This window comes from Mytilus edulis, chromosome 8 (genome assembly GCF_963676685.1).
Source record: "Mytilus edulis chromosome 8, xbMytEdul2.2, whole genome shotgun sequence".
Classification (NCBI taxonomy): domain Eukaryota; kingdom Metazoa; phylum Mollusca; class Bivalvia; order Mytilida; family Mytilidae; genus Mytilus; species Mytilus edulis.
Genome location: NC_092351.1, coordinates 50,951,658 through 50,972,928, shown reverse-complemented (window position 1 = coordinate 50,972,928; position 21,271 = coordinate 50,951,658). Strand labels below are relative to the sequence as shown.

Below are 21,271 nucleotides of genomic sequence, written 5' to 3'. Positions count from 1 at the left end.
TTATAATGCCCATATCCTTTTTTTTATGGAAAAATAAATGAAACTTTCAAAATAGGCTCATTTTAATAAAAACTATAATTATAATTGAAATTACTAGAAGAACAAGCAATAGAACAAGTTTTCAAGGATAGAAAGTGTCAGAGTGCCACATATTTTACTTGTTATGGACTTCCGCTCTAAGTTAAATAATGGTCAAAGACTTTACTATCAAGAATGAAAAGTTGTGCAGAAAATTTTTGCAACTTATGTCCAACTCATAAATGAATAGGTTCTAATATATGTTATTTTATTCTAAAATAAAGGCATGTCTCTGTGCGAACAATATCCTCAACTTCTTTTACCCATATTATTGCACTTACAGGTATCTGGCAGTCTTGTATAAGATTTTAGGCCAAATCATGCACTATTTATTTCTCAGGGAAAATGGACCATGCAGTGTTGTTGGTTTAATTTATTTGGTATTTTTCAAACTTCCTGTTATCTCTATTGAAGTATGTTGTAGAGGTGATAATTGGTGCATCTAATTTACTCAAAGTGCAAAAGCAAAATGATGATTTCAATAATTTAGATGTAGGATCTATCAGTGATTAGAACTTTATGCAATTGATTGTGAAATAAAATTGAGAATGGAAATGGGGAATGTATCAAAGAGACAACAACCCGACCAGACTAGAAAAACAACAGCAGAAGGTCACCAACAGGTCTTCAATGTACAGAGAAATTCCCACAACTGGAGGCGTCCTTCAGCTGGCCTCTAAACAAATATATACTAGTTTAGTGATAAAGTATGATTGATGAATGTTGTGTCCAATGTTCATTTCTTGGTGTAAATATATCAGGGGCAGAACAGCCATTTAAAAAAAGGGATGTATGTCTTGACTATAGCCATATGAATGCATTGATTGCCCCCAAAAAATGGAAACCAACCCTTCTCACCCCTGGATCAGCCAATGAATAGATATAATTCTCTATTCTTTATTTTTTTGGATTCATTAGTGGTGGCATTGGGGGTCAGAATACACCTTATCGCTATTCCCAGCTGACCCTGCCGCTTGAACTTTTGACGTCAAAAACAATCACTTTTCCATTGTAGCGTCAGATTTTTTGTTTTATGACATCAACATTTTACGGGAACCTGTGTGAAATCCAGCAATGGCGGATAAATAGCGATAAGGTGTATGGGGTCATACAGTTGGAAATCCCACCCCTAAGAACCCAGGAGAAAGGGGAGGAGCCTAGGTTGGAATTTCCCTTTAAAAAAAGGCTGGATCTGCCCCTGTGTTGGGCATTTTTTCATATATTATTCCCATTATTCTGTATTCTATAATGTCTTGAATCATGTGCAAAGAGTCATGTTTTTTTACTTGCATGTTCAAAACTGCAGTAGACAGGGAAGAAAAGTTTTATATGAAGGGAAAAGCTGTGAATGGTGTTTTCTGAATTGTATGAGTAATCACTGTACAGTATTTAATACTTTCATATATTAACAAAGACAACTTTATAAAGTTTTCAATAACACAAGTTGACAACTGAAAACAGATGATATTCCCCAAAGGCACTGTCAGTGATTCACATGAGTTTCAGAAAACATCATTCTTGGTTTATACACAGGTTGTTATACCTCAACACTCTTGATCGTCGTTCTGACTTTCTTCCTTCCCATTGTTTATAAATCAATCTTCAAGTCTTCAATCTAAGTCTGCTGTATGGTAAACAGAAGTTCGTCTACTATTTATAAACGTCTTTTCTTTTATCGTCTGAACTGAGACGACTCCCAATAGTTTCGAAAAGATATTATTTACATACGTCATCGTACTCCCAGGCAACACTTCCGGTAAAAACAATGGCCGACTCCCAATGGTGAGATAACCTATCAGAAGCAATTTTGCAAACGGTACCAGATATGTGAGGAACAAGGGGGAAATAATTATTGGATTAAGGCAATACCAAAAATTATGCGTTAGGAAAACATAATTTTGAATAAACGCGGTAAGTCATTTTTACGTACGAAGCGTTTTAGCCCAACCAGAATAACCTGAAATCGACTGTAGTAATTAATACAAATCTGACATAAACAGTTAGAGAAAAACGTGACCTTGTATCGAGCCAAGATTCAGGAATGGACAGACTGCAGATCCAGGAAAGTGCTTATGCATTCAATAATAATATTTTTGTTTGATTTTAATTAGCTGATAACAAAATCAATATTAATACTGATAAAACAATATAATGACAGTGTTGAATTGTTAACCTTTTAGAATACGTTTATATTAAGGATCAATAAGTTTACTAGGAAAGTGTTTTAATTTCCTTGACCAGTAAACCACATGTTCGTAAAAATGAGAACGTGCTATTCCATTTGATATGATTTTTCTACAAGTACACACAAACTTCGAAACTAAATCTGACTATCTTGGAAAGAACTTTGAAAATATTTAAGTAAATTTTAGTAACAAAATCCTTGACCTTCAAGATTACCAGTAATATTTGTAATCATAACTTTTGTATAGATGCAGAGTGGCGGGGTATATGATCCAATACGTGATTTGACATAAATTGCGTCGTTGTCTTTCTTCTGTTCTTCTTCTCATGTTTTAAATTTGAATATATACTTGACATGTTCTGCTCTCTATATATTTAAGCATTTGTACAATTTAGCTATGTATGTTTTTATGCATAAAAGACTAAGCTTTTTGTTTAAGGTTTTTTTTCTTTTTTCTTTTGCAAACATTCCTTTTTGTGATGCATGCTGTGTGTCGATACAGGTTTGTTTTGAAAGTAGAAATTCAAATTAAAGGAACACATGATAATGTAAGAAAATAATGGGAAGTATACTACAATTAATGCAATTCCGCTAAATGGTCAATGACAACCTTTTCTAGCAAATGAGAAACGGAATTTAATTTAGAAAAGAATATCGATACAATTTAACGAAAAAAAAACCGTACAAGCAGACGTATAGACTATTTTGCCCAACAACGTTCTCTAAGTTGAAGTGTAAACAGTCTTTAAAAATTGGACTGTGCAAAAGAAATACATTATGCTTGTAAGCTTGTTTGAAACTACAAACTTGCAATATAATCTTAAAAGAACAGACTTTACAGGATAGCTACATCGGAATGAAAAGAGAGTTAACAACAGAATGTGCACTAGTTTAGGAGGAAATATAAATAAATCATTGAGATCCAGTCACATTTTTTATATTCAAATCCATATTCTAAAATACGTTATGTTCTCGAACTAAACATAAAGAGATTAATTAATAATCTGTTTCCGACAATAAATGAATGATCGGTGATTTAACGTATGACAACAGTTCAGTGTTTACTCAATTATCGTTTATAAAACACTTTCTCTAATTTTTGTGCTATTTTCACATTTCCTGACCGGTGTGAGAAAAGAGAAATATCTGTTCTCAGCAAATGATTAGCCGAAATTTGATTATGACGTTAAAATGTTTTGTTTTCTCTGAATTTTCCTACTGTGACGTCTTGTATTACGATATTTCTCCACTCTCGACAGTTACATTTTAATTATTTAAATAGCTCGGCAAGCCTCGAGTCTCGAGTGCAGAAATATCGTAATACACTTGTTGTAGTGTCGGAATCTATATATAGCGATTCAGATTGATCGAATGCATCAGATTGTTGATACAATAAATAGAGAAAAAAAGAACATATACCTTAAAATAACAGTTGTTGTACTTACAAAACAATAATACACATACAGCAGTAATGCAAACAAATGTAACTATAAAGGCTGACCACGTAACACTATCTGCAATTAAACCAATCATACATTATATCGCTTTATATATTCAATATGTAAAACAATTACATGGCCTAATATGTGCTGGTTTAACATTTTGGAACACCTATTTAGAAATTAAATGGAGGTTCACCAGAACCAGAACAGACTTGATTACTTAACACAAGTAGTGTCCTAGAACATTTTTGATAATGAAAACTTATATGCCGTTATAACATGTAATGTGTAAGCATTCTTGCTATATGAACAGAAACCACGTCCTTGCATATACTAGATAGGTAAATATGCCTACATGTATTTAAGAAGCTTAAGTACAGAAAGAGTTCTTTCTCTCTATATTTGCGATTTTTTACAGCTGCGACCATAGACGTTGATCCCAAGATACCCGACATAGTTCTTGTCGATTCTGCGACTTTTGTCGCCGAAAGTTGTCAATGTCTCCATGTCCGTCAGACAATTTTCACTTGACCTCGACATTATTTCATGGATCAGTGAATAAGCAATAGGTCTAATATATTCGGTGTAACGAGGAACTGGAAGTTGTACATGTCCGACAGGCAGGTGTCTTCTGACCTGGACCTCATTTTCATGGTACAAAGGTTATAGTTATTTTTTTGTGTTTTGGTCTTTTTACACATACTGTATGCATTAGGTCTACTTTATTGGGTGTATGCAATGATTTAAAGGTGTACACTCTTGTTTCTTTTTTGTGTATCCTTAATATATACAAATTTAATTATTCGCCAAGCGAGGAAAATGGAATTGCCATGTGTGGAGTGACCTTTTGTGATAATTCATATTGCTGTTTAAACTAAAAGTGTCGTCACGTTTGAAGGATTTGCTTTTCCCAGGAATAGATAACCTTAGCCGTATTTGGCACAACTTTTTAGAATTCTGGGTCCACAAATGCTCTTCAAATTTATACTTGTTTGGCTTTACAACTATTTTGATCTGAGCGTCACTGGTGTGTCTGATGTAGACGAAACGCGCGTCTGACGTATTGATTTGTAATCCGGGTGCCTTTGATAACTATTGAACTTAAACATGATAATCCAAAACGCAGTAGTCTTCTTCGTTTTCCTTAGCATTCTATCTTCTATGACTTTGGATTAAATCAATCAAGGAAAACTGAAGTTACCTCAATGCCTAGCTGCGAAAACGTAGCTCTATTGTCCTTTTGATTTTTTTTTTGCCATAGAGCTACGATTTACTCCCATTGAAAAACCCTCGAAATAGCGCTCTCAAACAGGTGCGCTACGTTTCGTTCGTTTTCCATCTATAAAAATTTTGAGGGCATGGGACAATGTATATCAATCGAAAGCTGACATATTTTTCTTTAACCTTCCATAGTTATTTACCTTTGGAAACCTCATTTAACGCCCACATTAATCAAAATATTTCTTTTCAGCTAAGCTCCGCCTTTTCGTCGGCCATTTTTGAATCGAACGAGATCTCGGAGTTTGTACCACGTGATTCGTCTTCGTCTTCCTTTGATTTCAGGGGGACGTAACTCTACTAAACATACTTCCGGTTTATTTGTTTACGTTAGAAACTTTAGTTTGACAATAAATTTCGACATTTTCGCAGAACCATTTGTGTATTGAACCGATTTATAGTTGACAGATAGTCACATTGATTGGTATCTTCATCTGGAACAGGTGAATTTTGGTAAGTTTGTTGTAAAAAGTTAATTTTTAATCAGTTTACAATTTCGATCAGTTATGGGTCGGTTACCAGGTCCCTTTTGGGATTTAAAGGGAGATAATAACAATGGATGATAGTGAAACATGTATAAACTGCAACAATAAATTCGAAAAAAGGAATAAGGGTTACAAAAGAACATCCATTGACAGTCAAAACAAATTGCCAGCTATTTCCCTTCGATCAGTTTTGAACAATACTATTGACACTCAAGTAACCCCTGACAAGTCTTTATATGTATGTAATACATGTGCCAGTTCAGTTGTGAAAATTTTTAAATCACAGTCCACTACTAAAGACGCATTAGATGAGTTCAACAAACTTCAAGCAGACACATCTTACATAAGAAAAAGAAAACGGCCTCTGTTTCAGTCGACGCCAAGTAAACAGACTTTTGAATTTGTTTCGCCTCAAAGTACTGCAGATAAATCTTTGTTGTATCCCGTCTCCAAGAAGAGATGTAACATTTTTTCGCCAAAAAAGGTTGTTGTCTCACCAAAAAAAACAGGTGCTCATAGTTCAAAGGGTTTTATGGACAAGGCTGTTCAGGCCCTTCGAAGTTCCCACTACTTTAGTGCATTTAAATGCCTTTATGAGAAGAGCAAGTCAGCAAGACAGGGATTCACAAAATTGATCCAATATGCAGTTAGACAGGAGATAAAGCGGTTGGATCTTGGTGTGATAAACCTCTCAAAACCTTTAAATGAAGGTACTCTGGATGAGTTTTCTTGGAAGCCGTTTATAGATGCTAGTGACAAATGCATACCAACCCTTACATCTGCCATTAAGGCTGCCTTGACACCAACACCTCGCAAAGAGATAAAAGTTGCAATGTATGATTCTTTAATTATAATTTACTCTTGTTGAATAAAATGTGTTTAAGTCCATCTCAGGCATCTGCTATTCAGTTGATAGATTATATACCCAAATATTGACCTGATCCTTTTTAAAGAGGTATTTTTATATATACATGTAATATATATAACATAGTATAATTTGAATACATGTAGCATAGACATTTGATAGAGAAAATAATAAATAAGACAGAAACTTCAAAACCTGGCTGCGGCGCATATAAAAGATTGTTTATTTCCCTTTCCACGGTTTAGCTTATGATTTATAACCAGTCAGACACAAAGTGATTTCTTTTTACAATTTCTTTTTACTGATGCATTGTCAACACTTATGAAAAGGCAGTTCAAAACAAGTATATAGTAATTTTCGATAGAAGAGGATGCAATATGTCAATAAAAAACTGAAAGTAGTATAAACACCACAAATGAATATGTGAAACATATACATAATTAAAAAAAATGTATACATGTAACATACAAGTATAAACCTGAGATAAGTTAATTATTACAATGGTATCAAGTTTTTTATATCTGTACTTAATTTAAAATCATTTTATATTTTGACAGTGATGAGAAAAATCATGTTGGACCTCTACTCCCTGCTTATGGGACATTGCTGGCAAACATGCTGCATGTACGTTTTCCAACCAGGGTCAACTTCATGCAAAACATTGTTTCAATTGAAATGTATCGATCAGGATGTAATCATAAGGTAAGACTATTATATCATTTTTAAAATCTAGATTCTCTGCCTGCATTTTGATATGACCATCATAGGCTATGGCAAGACAATATACTTGTACAAGTTTGCTATATATCAAACAGTATAGAGGTAAACTCTTTTGGTCTCTTATAATAATTTGGTTTTTCTGTCTTCTAATTGTTTCAAATTTAATGCTGCCAACAAATGGTTATGCCTTGTAATATGCATATACAGAATATGATCAATCTTGTCATTATTTAATTTTTTATAATATATTTTTACAGATTTTCCGATGGTTCAACAGGCTGGGACTGAGTAGAAGTGTGACAACTACCCAAAGGGTTATTGATGATTTATGTGCCAATTATGACAGCAAAATAAAGAATTGGAAGAATAATGTTCAGGTAGTGATATTATATAAAAGCATCAAGTAACATATATAGATATAGGAAGATGTGGTGTGAGTGCAAATGAGACAACTCTCCATCCAAATCACAATTTATAAAAGTAAACCGTTATAGGTCAATGTACGGCCTTCAACACAGAGCCTTGGCTCACACAGAACAAGCTATAAAGTGCCCCAAATTACTAGTGTAAAACCATTCAAACAGGAAAACCAATGGTTTAATCTATATAAAAACGGAGAAACACGTATAAATTACATAAACATACTGTATATCATATTTCTGACCTAGGACAGGTGCAAACATATGCAGCGGGATGAAACGTTTTAATGGTATCAAACCTTCTCCCTTTTTCTGAAACAATAGCATAACATCGCGACATAGAAAAACACACGATAAAATATCAATTGGAAGGCTCAACTCAAATAAAAAAACGTAAATTAACACAATATACCCCAATAAAGATTGGAAGGACTACACTCCCTTTTTTCAGAAAATATTTATAATTCCTTTAGATTTTTGTTTCAATACCACTAATTTCTTCTCAACATATTTTTATTGACACAATTTTATAATTATTACATGGTTATGGTCCAATTAAATTTGCAAACTCTCATTTATATTGATTTTAGCAACTTAATCACATTCTCTTGAAATCCTATGTATAAGACTAAGTAAGATTTATTAGATCAAACTTTTGACTGACCTTCCAGTCTCAACATATATGCTTTGACTTTTAAAATTATCTCATACAAAATTTGAATGAAATTGAAAAAAGTAAAAAATAATAGCAAATGGAATGATATGAAGTGGATGTATATGTGACCAAAAACTCAAACATTTATTTATAAAAACTCCAACATATCAAGGACCAGACCTTTTATTTTGTTTTTAAATATATTTTTTATATTATTAAACAGATAGATGCTGGTAATTTGAGGGCAGTTCGTGTCCCTGTTCGTGATGACAATAGTTCTGGTGGATCTTCGGAGGGATCATCGATTTCATCTGATGTCACAATTGCTTATGCAGAATCATCACCAAATGACACCATAGATGAAGATTCGCATGGCAATGACGACTTAGAGTCAGATACTGATGGATCACATGTGCATGATGATCTAGATGGCATAGTTCCACTACTGGAATCATCTGTAATTGATGACCAACATGATCCTGTTGATCATAACCTAGGTATTGTTATAGTTTTTAAACATCTTCAAACATTTTCATTGAAAGATGATGGTCACAAGGTGTAAACAATACATTAATATGAATTTTCAATTTTATAAAAATAGCGTCTGTATAAATTATGTCTAACTAATGAAAGAATGGTGTGATGTCAATATTTGTTACAACTTTTGAATTTTTGGAACAACTGATATACTTGGGCATACACCCTCAAACATACACACACAATATAAAGACAGCATATTTTGATTTTCTGTGGCTATCTGTGCATAAAGTAAGGAATATTTTTCTAATTGGAAAACTTTTTTTTGACATGACACAATAAATGATTATATTAATATTTAACATAACAATATTCATCAGATTATTATTGTGTCCTATTAAGACAAATTATTTTTCTCAAAATTAAGAATCTATGTATATGTTTTTTTGGCCAAAAAATCCAACAGTTTTTTCCTATAACTAAATAAATGACCAATTGATAATTTTAGAGCCTGGATTTTCCCTGTGCTGGGACAACGTTCAGAAACTCAGCATTGCTAGGCACAAAGGTGATGGAACAGACAATAAAATGATGTTGCGGGCCTTGTCCTTTGCCACCAGAAATCGGATTGGGTTTCTTAACCTAGATGACTTTGAAGAAACTGTTCCTGCTAAGGATATTCCATTACATGTAATTTATTTGAATGGTCAAATTTTCTCCCTTGTCTGTTTTTGGAGGTCTCACTTGTTTTTTTTTTATACCCTGGTCGTACATTTTGTTATCTGTCAAATAAGATTAAAATTTGCAGCACTTTCTTTCTTTAAAAGTGGAAACAAAGCAATGGAAATTTTAAGGCTAGATAAAATTAAAAAAATTCAGTGACATGTACAACCTAACACATTCAATGAAAACAGCATGAAAAAAAAAATATTGTTAACACTCAAAGTCAAAAACTAAAAATATATATAAGCGATCCAGACTCCACGAAAACCAACCTTCCTCTGCTTTTCAGGGGAGGTTATTACATTGCTAATGTAAATTGTTATTTGCTGCAAATATATAAAATTTTGACCTCATTTTTTCTCAAAAAGTAGCACACAAAGGTGTATTTTTTATAAATACATATTTGATATAATCAGGCATCAAAAGAGCCAACATGTATATGCCCTCAACACAATTACCTTGGAAATCTAACATTATAATGTAGTGAGAGCAAGATTTTCTAACCGATCGAAAAATTTAGCATGTCTTTGTTTGATCTATATAGAACCAACTCTTATTTGAAATATTTCGTTATTTTTCCTCATTTTATTATAGAATTTCCTGCCTATGGACTCTGACTGGGAGAGGTTGCAAACTAGGATGGGGATTCTTATTCAGAGGATTCTTAAGAAACACTGTGCTGCGTTTGAGGGAGCTGATGTCTGCATGCATATCCCACACAGATATTCCAAAGAATCCAGTAAAAAATCAGAGATTGTAAGTGCATTTTATTCCTTTCTTAATTTTGTAATGATAAAATTTAGTGGCAGTCTTGGCATGCAAATTTATTCCCCAAATCTATCAAATCAAATTTCTTTTGCATATTACCAAATGTCACACACTTAAGCAAAATTATAATCCCATAACTGCCATTAAATTTGCAAAAAATTAATGATTAATGACTGTGGGGTTTGATAAACTATATGATGTATCCAATGTGATAATCCAAAAATATGAGAAAAATCCATCTAGTACTTTCAGGAGTATTAACCTATATAATTCCTTTGACGAATAAAAAACATTTCAAACTAATGATTTTTTTAAAATTTTAAATCACTTCAAATAGTAATACATGTACTAGTACCGCATGTCATTCATTGCTATGGAAAATAGATTTATTTTTGATAATATGGGGCAGAGTTGGCATTTCACAAATTTATCTTGTTGTGCATATCTGATATTTTGTAAACCTTGGATTTTCTTTTTGTAGGTCAACCTTGGTGTCTTAAAAGAAAACCCAGCAAGTTGTCGTGGTGTTATAGAAATAATGAAATATTTGAAACAGTACATACCACTTGACCCCAATGCAATGCCCATCCCAATTATTTGTAATGGTGACCAATTAAGCGTGGAGAGAATGGTGACAGGACGATTGGCAATGGCTGTAAGTGAGGAAGCAGAGGACCAACTAGTTGGATTGATTCCAAGACCACAGGGCTTCCATAAGCGATGTATATTATTACAGGTAGAGCCATACAAAATTTGATTCCTTGGTTCTCAAGCTACTTAAAAAAAATGATGTGTACTTTTTTTTCCTATCAAAAATGTGATAAAGGGCCTTTTTACATTATAAAAGAGTTCCTAATTGGAGGAGGAAAGTGTTTATTTTTTTATTTTATGGATTTGTCTATAAAAAGGGGCAATGAACCACCCTCGTAAGAGATGAGGGTGGGCATGAAAACCAAGATTATTTTTTTGGACATAATATACACATATTCCATGCCAAGTGGCAACTTACATATTCCCCTAATTATTTTTGTGTTTGTACATGTAGCTTCAATAACTTCATTATTCAGTCTTACTCTCCAATTAAAGTGAAGGGTAATATATTCCACTAAGAAACGATATACAAAAGCTACATTTAATCTTCTTCCAAAACAATCTTTGCTGAATTGTCTTTAAAATAATATTAATATTTATGATATTTCTCGTTTTCAGGACTGTATGAATAAATTCTTCGATGGAAAGAGTGCTGGATCACGTGGGTCATTGTTCCAAATACGCAATCGTTTTAAATATAAAAATGTAAAAAAGAAAACATCAGATTGCATCAACGACACACAGGATTTTTGGACATTTGTAACAGAAGGCCTTGTCTGTGTCTTGTGTTGCAAACTGTTGAATGTAACATCATTAGAGGAGATTAATCCTGACGGTGACATTAACGATTTGTTAAAACAAACATCAGAGCAAATCGTTAATATGATATGGCCAGATATAAACAAGGAGTCCTTCAATACAGTAGTAGAAGATTTGGACAAAACAATACCGTACAACGATGACATCGATGAATTAGATGACACCCTCAACTATGAAGAAATATTTAGTGATGATGAAGACATAGAAAATAGTAAGAGATTCAGTAATTACATATTCAGTTTTGTTGTCATACGATAATTCAAATATTGATTTAACTGATTATCATATAAAATCAATAGTAAGTTGAGTACCACAAATGGTAAGCAATAATCAACTATTTTCATGATGAAGTTTTATGAGTTTCAAATAAAGCAATCTTTCCATTTACGAGAAAATCATTTAATATGCAAAAATTTCACATATATTATTTTGCACTTATATGAACATTTTTCTATATATTATTAGTTACATAGTGTCTTAGTGGCCTAATATGATATATACCAGGTCAGTTCCATATGAGGTGAGAGCATAGCTTGAACCCCATATGGAATTTACTTACCCTGTATATCATATTAGGTCACTAGCACACTATGTAACGAATTTATCTTACCGACTATCTTTATTTGTTGAATTTAGACTAAAGTTGTTCAATTGTTAAAGTTTTTAAAGTGTTCAATTTTAAGAACCTTCTTTAATTGGTCTGCACTTAATCACTAATATAAACGATAAATATTTATTAACAACCTTGATATCCACACTTTTAATAAGAACTTTAATAGTTTTAATCAAACAGTGCTCAAGTCGTAAATCCGCAACTAACCGCCTACCTACTAACCTAATATTGAATATACAAGTCTCCACAGGGTCTCTTTTAACCAATCATATTCTTAGAAATGTATAGGAGGTAAAATAAACATTGTATATTTGAAGTTAAAAGAAGACGAGCTAGGTATGGTAAACAAATCTGTGGCCTGCAACAACAAGCTAAGAAATTATTTTGTAATGTGTATGATTTTGTCACTTAAAGGTTACTGTTATCAAAAATCATTTTATCTTATTCACAGATACTCGCCAAGTTGATAATGATATAGATGATGATGACCATGTGTTTATGTATACATGCAGTATGTTGTGGCATGGCTTGAAAATGATGGCTGACAAAGATGCTGAAAGAGAAAATGATGGACTGGCAATGTTGTCAGATTGGAAAACTGACATGGTCAGTTTCTGGGAGAATGGACACAACAAGTACCTGATACTTGGTCATAGATTACTAGCAGGTATAACAATTTCTGCCAAATCGAAAAAATAGTTTATTAAAAAAAACCAATTAGTACACCATGCGCTGTCAATTTAAAGATTAGAAATACATATATTCTACACCTCAGAGATCTAGATAAAAGTGGAAGGAATGCAAATTAATTTATTGCAATGATTTGATCCATTCTTGTATTGGAGACCATCTTCTGTTGTTTGTTCTATGGTTGGGTTGTTGTCTCTTTGACACATTCCCCATTTCCATTCTCAATTTTAATTGTGTAACGGTAGCTGGTTGTCTAAACATCCGATTCTAATATAAGACGATGAAAGTTTTTATCATCTTGTTCTATCAAGTTATTTGGTCTTAAATGATTTTAAACTCAACCAAAGAATATTGAGTACAACAACAACTCTAAAATCATGTATTTATGAAATGTTACAACCCATCACTGTGATAAAATCACTGTATATATGTATACAAATAATACTGTATATGTATACAAATAATACTGTATATGTCTACAAATAATACTGTATATGTATACAAATAATACTGTATATGTATACAAATAATCCATTCTCAATTTTAAATAATTTTTGCTTACCTCGTATTGATTAAGGCAAAAGGAGATAATGTGCATTTGACAAGAATATTTAAGAAAAAAATAATATGGGTCTAAAGGTCCCATTTATCACAGAAGAGTATGAACCATTTCAAAACTTCTTAAGTTGTAAAAACCACATTTTATTTTTAAATATTTGACTTTTTTTAACAGCTGTTGCTGGATGGCTGCCACAACGCCTTCAGGAAGAGTTAACATGGAATAGTACAGCTAATCTCTCTGGTGGACCAGGCAATAATTTGGCCTTAGACCTTGTGAATGAGTTTCAAAATAATGAATTCAAATGTAAGTATAAATTGCAGTGATAATTTGAGAACTGACAAATGGGTTTTATTGAAACTGGGGAAGGGTTGTATAAGCAATAAATTCAAGGGAGACCTAAATCTTTCAAAATGTGGCTACCAATTTTTATTAAAAACATTTTCGCAATTATCTAACCATCTAAAGAAAACAGCAGAACAGTGAATTGATTTTGACATCAACAGGTCTATCTGATGAGTTAAGCCTTTTTCAACTGATTTTTATAGTTCGTTCTTATGTTGTACTGTTATACCACTGTCCCAGGTTAGGGGGAGGGTTGGGATCCTGTACTAAGTCAAGAGCCTGTAATTCAGTGGTTGTCGTTTTTTTATGTGTTACTTATTTGCCTTCGTTCATTTTTTTTACTTAAATAAGGCCGTTAGTTTTCTCGTTTGAATTGTTTTACATTGTCTTATCATGGCCTTTTATAGCTGACTATGCAGTATGGGCTTTGCTCATTGTTGAAGGCCGTACGGTGACCTATAGTTGTAAATATTTGTGTCATTTTGGTCTTTTGTGGATAGTTGTCTCATTGGCAATCATACCACATCTTCTTTTTTATATGTACATTAATGTATATAATTTTTTTTCCTTTCATTTAATTCTCATCATTTTTTCAGCAAACCTGAGAAATGCTCACGGCCAATACTCAGATCGGCAGGTGCAAAGGTGCAGCAGACTTGTGGGTAGCCTGGGAAAGGGAATAGAAAACATTTTTGAGACCAAAATTATGCATCAATATCGTAGAAAGGCAAAATCTTCCAGGCATTCGCATAAAGATAGTGTTCAAAAATTTGTTAAGATATACTTGCCAGAAAATTTATTTGACAGGAATGTCCGAAGACACCATCCTGGTTTTAGTGGTTTTAACAATGCAGTGGTTGTGAGTAAGCCAGAGAAACTCTCTTGCCGACTCAAGAAGTACTCAAAAGTTTTAGAGGATGAAGCATACATTCTTGAAGATTAGAAAAATTGGTTTTATTTGTTTTTGACACATTCACACTGTAACTGACAAATATTGCAGCATTTACAGAAACTACAATTACATGTATCACATGATCCACTAAATTTGTGGCCAACTTTGTCATAATTTCCAATCAGGTGGCTCAAAACACCATGTCTAAAGCATTTAGCACTCCCATTTTTAATGTTTCCACATAGCTTTTTCATGTCATCCTCCACATGTATGAGGGAAGTCCTAACAGCATAATAATATGCCACAGATGGTTGCCCGTCCCTTCCAGCACGACCAACCTCCTGCCAATACTGTAATAGTGAGTCACATGCCCCCCAATGAATGACATACCGAATGTCTGGTATGTTTACACCTAACCCAAATGCAACGGTGCAAATGAGTAGTCTGACTGGAGACTCAGGCTTAAGGAAAGAGCAAAGAATTTTTTTTTGGTCATGATCTTCAAGAGCACCATGAAATTCCCCAACAAGACGGTTTTGAAATCTTTTTGTCCTGTCTTTATACCCATCATCACGTAGGTTCCCCATTATGTCTCTGAACAATGTTCCTACTGCAGTTACACTCCTGTAATATTTTTAAGGGTGACTGTTAGGAAATAATGGTGTAATAAATAAGGCAGTCAGTTTTTTCGTTTGATTTTTTTACACCGTCATTTCAGGGCCTGTTATAGATGACTTTGTGATATGGGTTTTGCTCATTGTTAAATGACATACGGTGACCTATAGTTGTTCATTTTTTGACATTTTTGTCTCTTGTGGATAGTTGTCTCATTGACAGTCATACAACATCTTCTTTTATATATATTGATACAATTTTTTTGCTACCATGGATACTTATGTATTTCATGTACAGGTTACTCTGCAAATCATTATTGTTACTTGAGTGGATAGTGGAGACAAATACTCAACCAGTTACTGGTTATGGAAACTTTTTACCAGATTAACAAAATTTATTTATGCTGTTATTGTGACTTGCTCTTGTTTACTAGTATATAGATTAAAATCAATTTTTCTAATCTTTAAGTAACCATAGCTAGCTAGTGAATTATTTTAACTTTGAAAACTTTGAAAGAAATTGATTGATTTTGATAACAAGAAATATTTATATTAGATTTGTTATGTATATATTTATTCTAAACTTTGTATGTACACTTTTTTTTTATCTTGTGAGCATCTGTACTTTGTTTTCTAAACAAACATATGCAGTGAATATGTTCATTTATGGATGGTGTTTAGGTAAATTTTGTTTCAACAGTCTTCTTTATAACAAACTTAAAGGGATAGTTACCTTACATACAATATGGCCTTATCTGCCATTACACCTTTTTCTTTAATTTCATCAAGATACCACTTAATTTCTACTAAAGGTTCCATGCCTGGTTCACTTTTGTATTTTAGAAATATGTTTGGTCTGTTTAAAAAATAATGAACATGCTATATATTTGTTCACACTGAAGACAAGAAATGAAACGCACAAGAAAGGAGAAAAGCCATTATTGGTGCCAATTTTTTAACACTCTTAAATATTTGATAATGGATTTTGATAATGAAAAATGATTTTATTAATTTTGTTAAAATATTACAAAATTTTCCAGAGTTTGACACATCACAGTTGTTTAAAGTGTGGTACTTAATATGGTAAAATGTATGTTTTTGACAAAATAGTATGAAACAAAGTAGATTGACACTTTATTTTACTAAGTGCTGTTCATTGTTGCACTTTGATGTTACTGTTCCAGTTGTTAAATATTTGAGTTTATTGAATGTCCCCATTTTTGCCTTTTTATACTTAAAGAGATTAAACCAACCTGTCAGGACATAGGGATTCAATGATGGGATCTTGAATATACAGTTTTCTTAATATAGACTGTAACATGCTATCAGTACAGGTGGCAGTTAAAAGAAGGAAAGGAACATTTGTGAAATGGCTCCTTAGTTCTCCTAGCCTCTGGAATGTTGTCCTGAATTTTTCGCCCCTACAATAACCAATAATTTAATTCTAAAACTTATAATATTATGTCAAAATGTATCTGTTTCAGGTGACCTTACTCTTGGTTTTTATGCCTACCCTAGCTCAATTTAATGGGTAATTTTGTGCAAAACATCACTTAAGGAGGCTCGAGGGTATAAAAATTTCAGAAAAAATTAAACATTTGTTTTTCACTACAAATTTTATTTATTACCTTTTGTAGTTGTTACTTTATCATATGGTACAACAATCATTCAAAACAATTAATTCGTGTTGGCCCCAGATAACATTTAAAGCCAAGAAATATGCCCCTTTGAAGTCAATGTAGCCTATACAAATCAATTTTAAAAAATGAAATGTTTTTACCTTCAGGTACATACCCACCCTATTTGTTTAGCAATGTATAAACCTGAAACTCGCATATATTTTTTAGTAGCCCAATAAGATTTTGTAATCACTATACAATGTTTGACAAGAATGAATGTTAACAATTTCAGTCAATTTATGGAAAGCAATATCTTTTTTCCCTCCAATAAGATATTCTTATATATGTTGAAAAATAGTCAATATTTGTCAATTACGCCTTTGTATACATGCAGAAATTGCTTGTTTATAGTTTGTTTGTGCTTGATTGTGCTTTTTTATTTAATATGGCACTAGTTGAAATAAAAAGGATATGAAATTTAACGTATGTGATTTTATTTCTTAATTTTCTTTATCAGGCCAACAAATCATTAATCTATTACCAAGTAATCGTCTGGAAACCAACAGGGTCCAGACACAAGGACACTCAACTTCAATTTTGGGAGAGTATCAATCACTACTATGTAAGACAGGTTATATATATAAACCAAGAAGGCCACGCGATATGCATTTATAATTACTTTAATCTCATGTATTAGTGTTTGTAATTACCAAGTTTCAAGGAGATGCACTTCATCAATAACAATGGCACAAATCTGTTCCTGATATACAGCTGACTCAACTAATATCTCATGCCAGAACTTGAATTTAAGCAGAATTTCTGGAGACAGATAAACTAGGGAATACAATCCTTTTTTTATGCCTGGAATAACACAGAGACCAAAATTTACATAATGACACACAAAAAAATGGTATGGAGTGAATGTGTCAAAAACTCATACAATACATTGAAGATATGTTGTTTAAAAGTTGAAAATTACTTTTTGTTACTTCAATGTTGGCGTTGTACAAAATGTTGTAACCCCTTCATCCTCAAGTACAGCATATATACTCTAAATGTAATTTTTCAACATCCCTGAAAAAACTTTTCAGACATTTCTATTTTTTTTAACTCTTCATTTTTTTAACCAGTTCTTTCCCAAATCCCCAAAAATTCACAACATTTTTTATTTTTAGGTGAATCAAGAAGGGGTAGACCCTGTATAATTGCTTATATATATACATAGAACACATTCATGTATGAATTAAAGTTAACCCTTTTGGATGGGGTACACTCTTTTTCATTATTAATATTACTAAAATGTCAGAATATATACCTATTTATTGAAATTACTTGGCATAGGCCTATTCAGCTCTTTTAGAATTAATTGACTTTTATTAAATTGACCCCCCCCCCTTTTTTGACTTATTTTTACTCCCTTTTCTGGTATTATATTTACCTTCTATTGTTTCATCAGACATGTCTGTTCTTTGCACAATGCAGATGCTCGAAATACCCTGTGATGTAGTTGCTGCACATTGATCGTACATTAAACTTTTTAAAGGTGAAAAAACCAAAGCAATTTTTTTTTGGCCAAAAATTTCTTCATGTAATATTGGCAATATTTGGAAACAAATACTTTTCCCATATCCTGTTGGTAAAATACCAACAGAATGGTTCCCTTTCATTACATTCTCAATGATTTGAGTTTGTTTTTCTTTTAAGAAGAAAGGAAATTTATATTTCCCCCTTATTTTCTCCTCATATATCTTTTCTACATCCATTGATTTTGGCTGAGAAAAATCCTGAGAATGTGTTTTTTACAAGTATCATCTTTTTCAACTTTTTGTCAATAAAATGTGAATTCACCAAATATACTTCAATATTATAAGTTTATTGGCTCAAAATTTAATTTGCAAACATAAAAAATCAAGTCGAATAACGAATTTAAATGCCAAGGAATTAGCGACTTTACCGGCAAAAAACGTAAACAAACCGTACACGTGTTTTGCAAGTGGAGTTACGTCCCCCTGAAATCACGTGGTACAAATACAGCGATCTCGTTTGATTCAAAAATGGCCGACGAAAAGGCGGAGCTTAGCTGAAAAGAAATATTTTGATTAATGTGGGCGTTAAATGAGGTTTCCAAAGGTAAATAACTATGGAAGGTTAAAGAAAAATATGTCAGCTTTCGATTGATATACATTGTCCCATGCCCTCAAAATTTTTATAGATGGAAAACGAACGAAACGTAGCGCACCTGTTTGAGAGCGCTATTTCGAGGGTTTTTCAATGGGAGTAAATCGTAGCTCTATGGTCCGCAAATATCAAAAATCATCAAAAGGACCTTAAGAGCTACGTTTTCGCAGCTACCTCAATGCCTCGACCAACTCTTCTGCCCAAAGCAGTTTTGAATTTGTTTAATATTTAGTAAGTAATTATGCATTGATTTTCTACCTACATGTATTAAACTCAAAATGTAAATACTCTTGTCCCGTTCAATGCTTTCGATTTAGATTTTAAGATATGTTCAAACTTGGAATTACTTTTCGATAAAATGTAAAGAACTTCAACGGTATCCATAATCTGGTACTAGATTTTGGTTAATAAGAAATTAAGTTAATGATGTTAAAAGCAAGGTAGAATGTTGTAACAGCAATATGTATATATATATAATAGATTATATAAGTTAAGATTATTTTTATTTCCAGAAATTGACACTCTTATGTGTATTAATTATCTGTCTCGACAAAATGCACTACCTAAAGTTTCGCCACACTAATATTTACGACAAAAGAGACGATTTTTCATTCCCTATTGTTAATTTTTCTTTTTTAGACGGCGATGTGCCTTTGGTTCCATCATACGGTGTTTATATATCGCAACTCGTTCGGTTTTCCCTTGTGTGTTCTGATGTCATATATTTTAACGAACGTAATCAATGCATCACTGGTAAATTGTTGTGTCAGGGATTTCGAAACCATAAATTACTTAAAACTTTTACTAAATTCTTTCATAGATACTAAGATTTGATTAGTAAATTTGGCTATACTTGTAGAAAGCTTATTAAAATGGTATTTCACATCCTAAATCTTATGGTAATATTGTACTTAAAGCGAGGAAATCACTATGCGATCCTTGTAAGCTCATCGAACCTTTAAACAAATTTATAAGTACAAAATGTAAGGGTTACCGTACCAATATTGTAATTAGATCTCTGAATATAGTTCACATTGGCACTAATATTGATTTTGTCATTAGCAAATTAAAACATAACTAAATTTCATTATCTTTTGAGGCGAGATGTATAGAGACACAGACACGTTAATTGTTATTTCTATAGAAGTCGCTCTTCACTATCCTTCTATCTGTCGATACATTTATTTTTGGCATTGCACAAGTCATGTCTTCTTTGACTATTAATGACGTTAAAATACTAAATCCCTGGGATGTGTTTTAGTTGATTTAGTCTCTGATGCATGGTTTTTTATTATTAATTGGTTTTGGCTTTTAACTAGCTGTCAGTAACTGCGAGTACTCTCAAATCGTATTTTCTTGTTAATTCGACCTGTTGATACTGTTTATAATGCTTTTTTGTTAATTCTTATTTATATGGATCTGGTCTGTACACCAGCTTTGAGTATTTAATTGTAATATCTTCATTTTTTCACTTATTCTTACTACATTTGTATAAACTTCAAGATTATAATTATTTCTTTTAAAACGAGTTTTTTTTCTAAAGTGAATATTGATTGGTTAAATATTTCTCAGTGATGTCCTGCCATGGCTTTGTTTGAATTTGTTTGTTAGCTTTTTGGTCATGAATGGTTGTTTCTAATATTTAATTAACTGTGCATTTGTATTCAGTTATCGCAGATCAATTTTTATTCGTTCATTGTGTAATCATACGTTTTTTGATTGAGTTAAGTCTGCCAATTGATATTTTATCGTTTGTTTTTCTATGTTGTGATGTTATGCTATTGTTTCAGAAAAAAGGAGAAGGTATGGATCCATTAAAAAGTTTAATCCCGCTGCAAATGTTTGCACTTGTCCTAAGTCAGGAATCTGATGTACAGTAGTTGTCGTTTGTTTAGGTAATATTAACGTTTTTCTCGTTTTTCGTTTTGTTTATATAGATTAGACCGTTGGTTTTCCCGTTTGAATGGTTTTACACTAGTAATTTTGGGGCCCTTTATAGCTTGTTGTTCGGTGTGAGCCAAGGCTTTGTGTTGAAGACCGTACTCTAACCTATAATGGTTTACTTTTTAAATTGTTACTTGGATGGAGAGTTGTCTCATTGGCACTCACACAACATCTTCCTATATCTATTCATAAAAAAAAAATAATTGTATATAAAATACCTTGTATAATAAAAACAGTACTTATTTGAAATAAAAACTCTATATGGTAGGGATACATAATTGAAATATAAACTAATTTCAATTTAATCGTTTA

The 21,271-nt window shown here is 32.4% G+C and overlaps 2 protein-coding genes across 2 annotated transcripts; one reads left to right on the top strand and one right to left on the bottom strand.

Annotated features, from left to right (window-relative positions):
• Positions 1-5,501: 5,501 nt before the first annotated feature.
• On the top strand, positions 5,502-14,655 carry LOC139484178 (uncharacterized). The gene is made up of 11 exons (XM_071267909.1): positions 5,502-6,331; positions 6,881-7,035; positions 7,311-7,430; positions 8,351-8,624; positions 9,113-9,294; positions 9,922-10,083; positions 10,577-10,831; positions 11,305-11,716; positions 12,570-12,785; positions 13,542-13,673; positions 14,309-14,655. Exons 1-11 carry the CDS (start codon positions 5,539-5,541, stop codon positions 14,653-14,655), a joined length of 3,048 nt encoding a protein of 1,015 aa, XP_071124010.1. The 5' UTR covers positions 5,502-5,538.
• An 11-nt stretch (positions 14,656-14,666) lies between these two features.
• On the bottom strand, positions 14,667-16,586 carry LOC139485826 (ATP-dependent DNA helicase RecQ-like). The gene is made up of 3 exons (XM_071270473.1): positions 16,472-16,586; positions 15,952-16,074; positions 14,667-15,228 (listed from the first exon to the last, which is right to left on the bottom strand). The coding sequence occupies exons 1-3, from the start codon at positions 16,537-16,539 to the stop codon at positions 14,667-14,669; spliced, it is 753 nt and encodes a 250-aa protein (XP_071126574.1). The 5' UTR covers positions 16,540-16,586.
• Between the last annotated feature and the right edge of the window lie 4,685 nt (positions 16,587-21,271).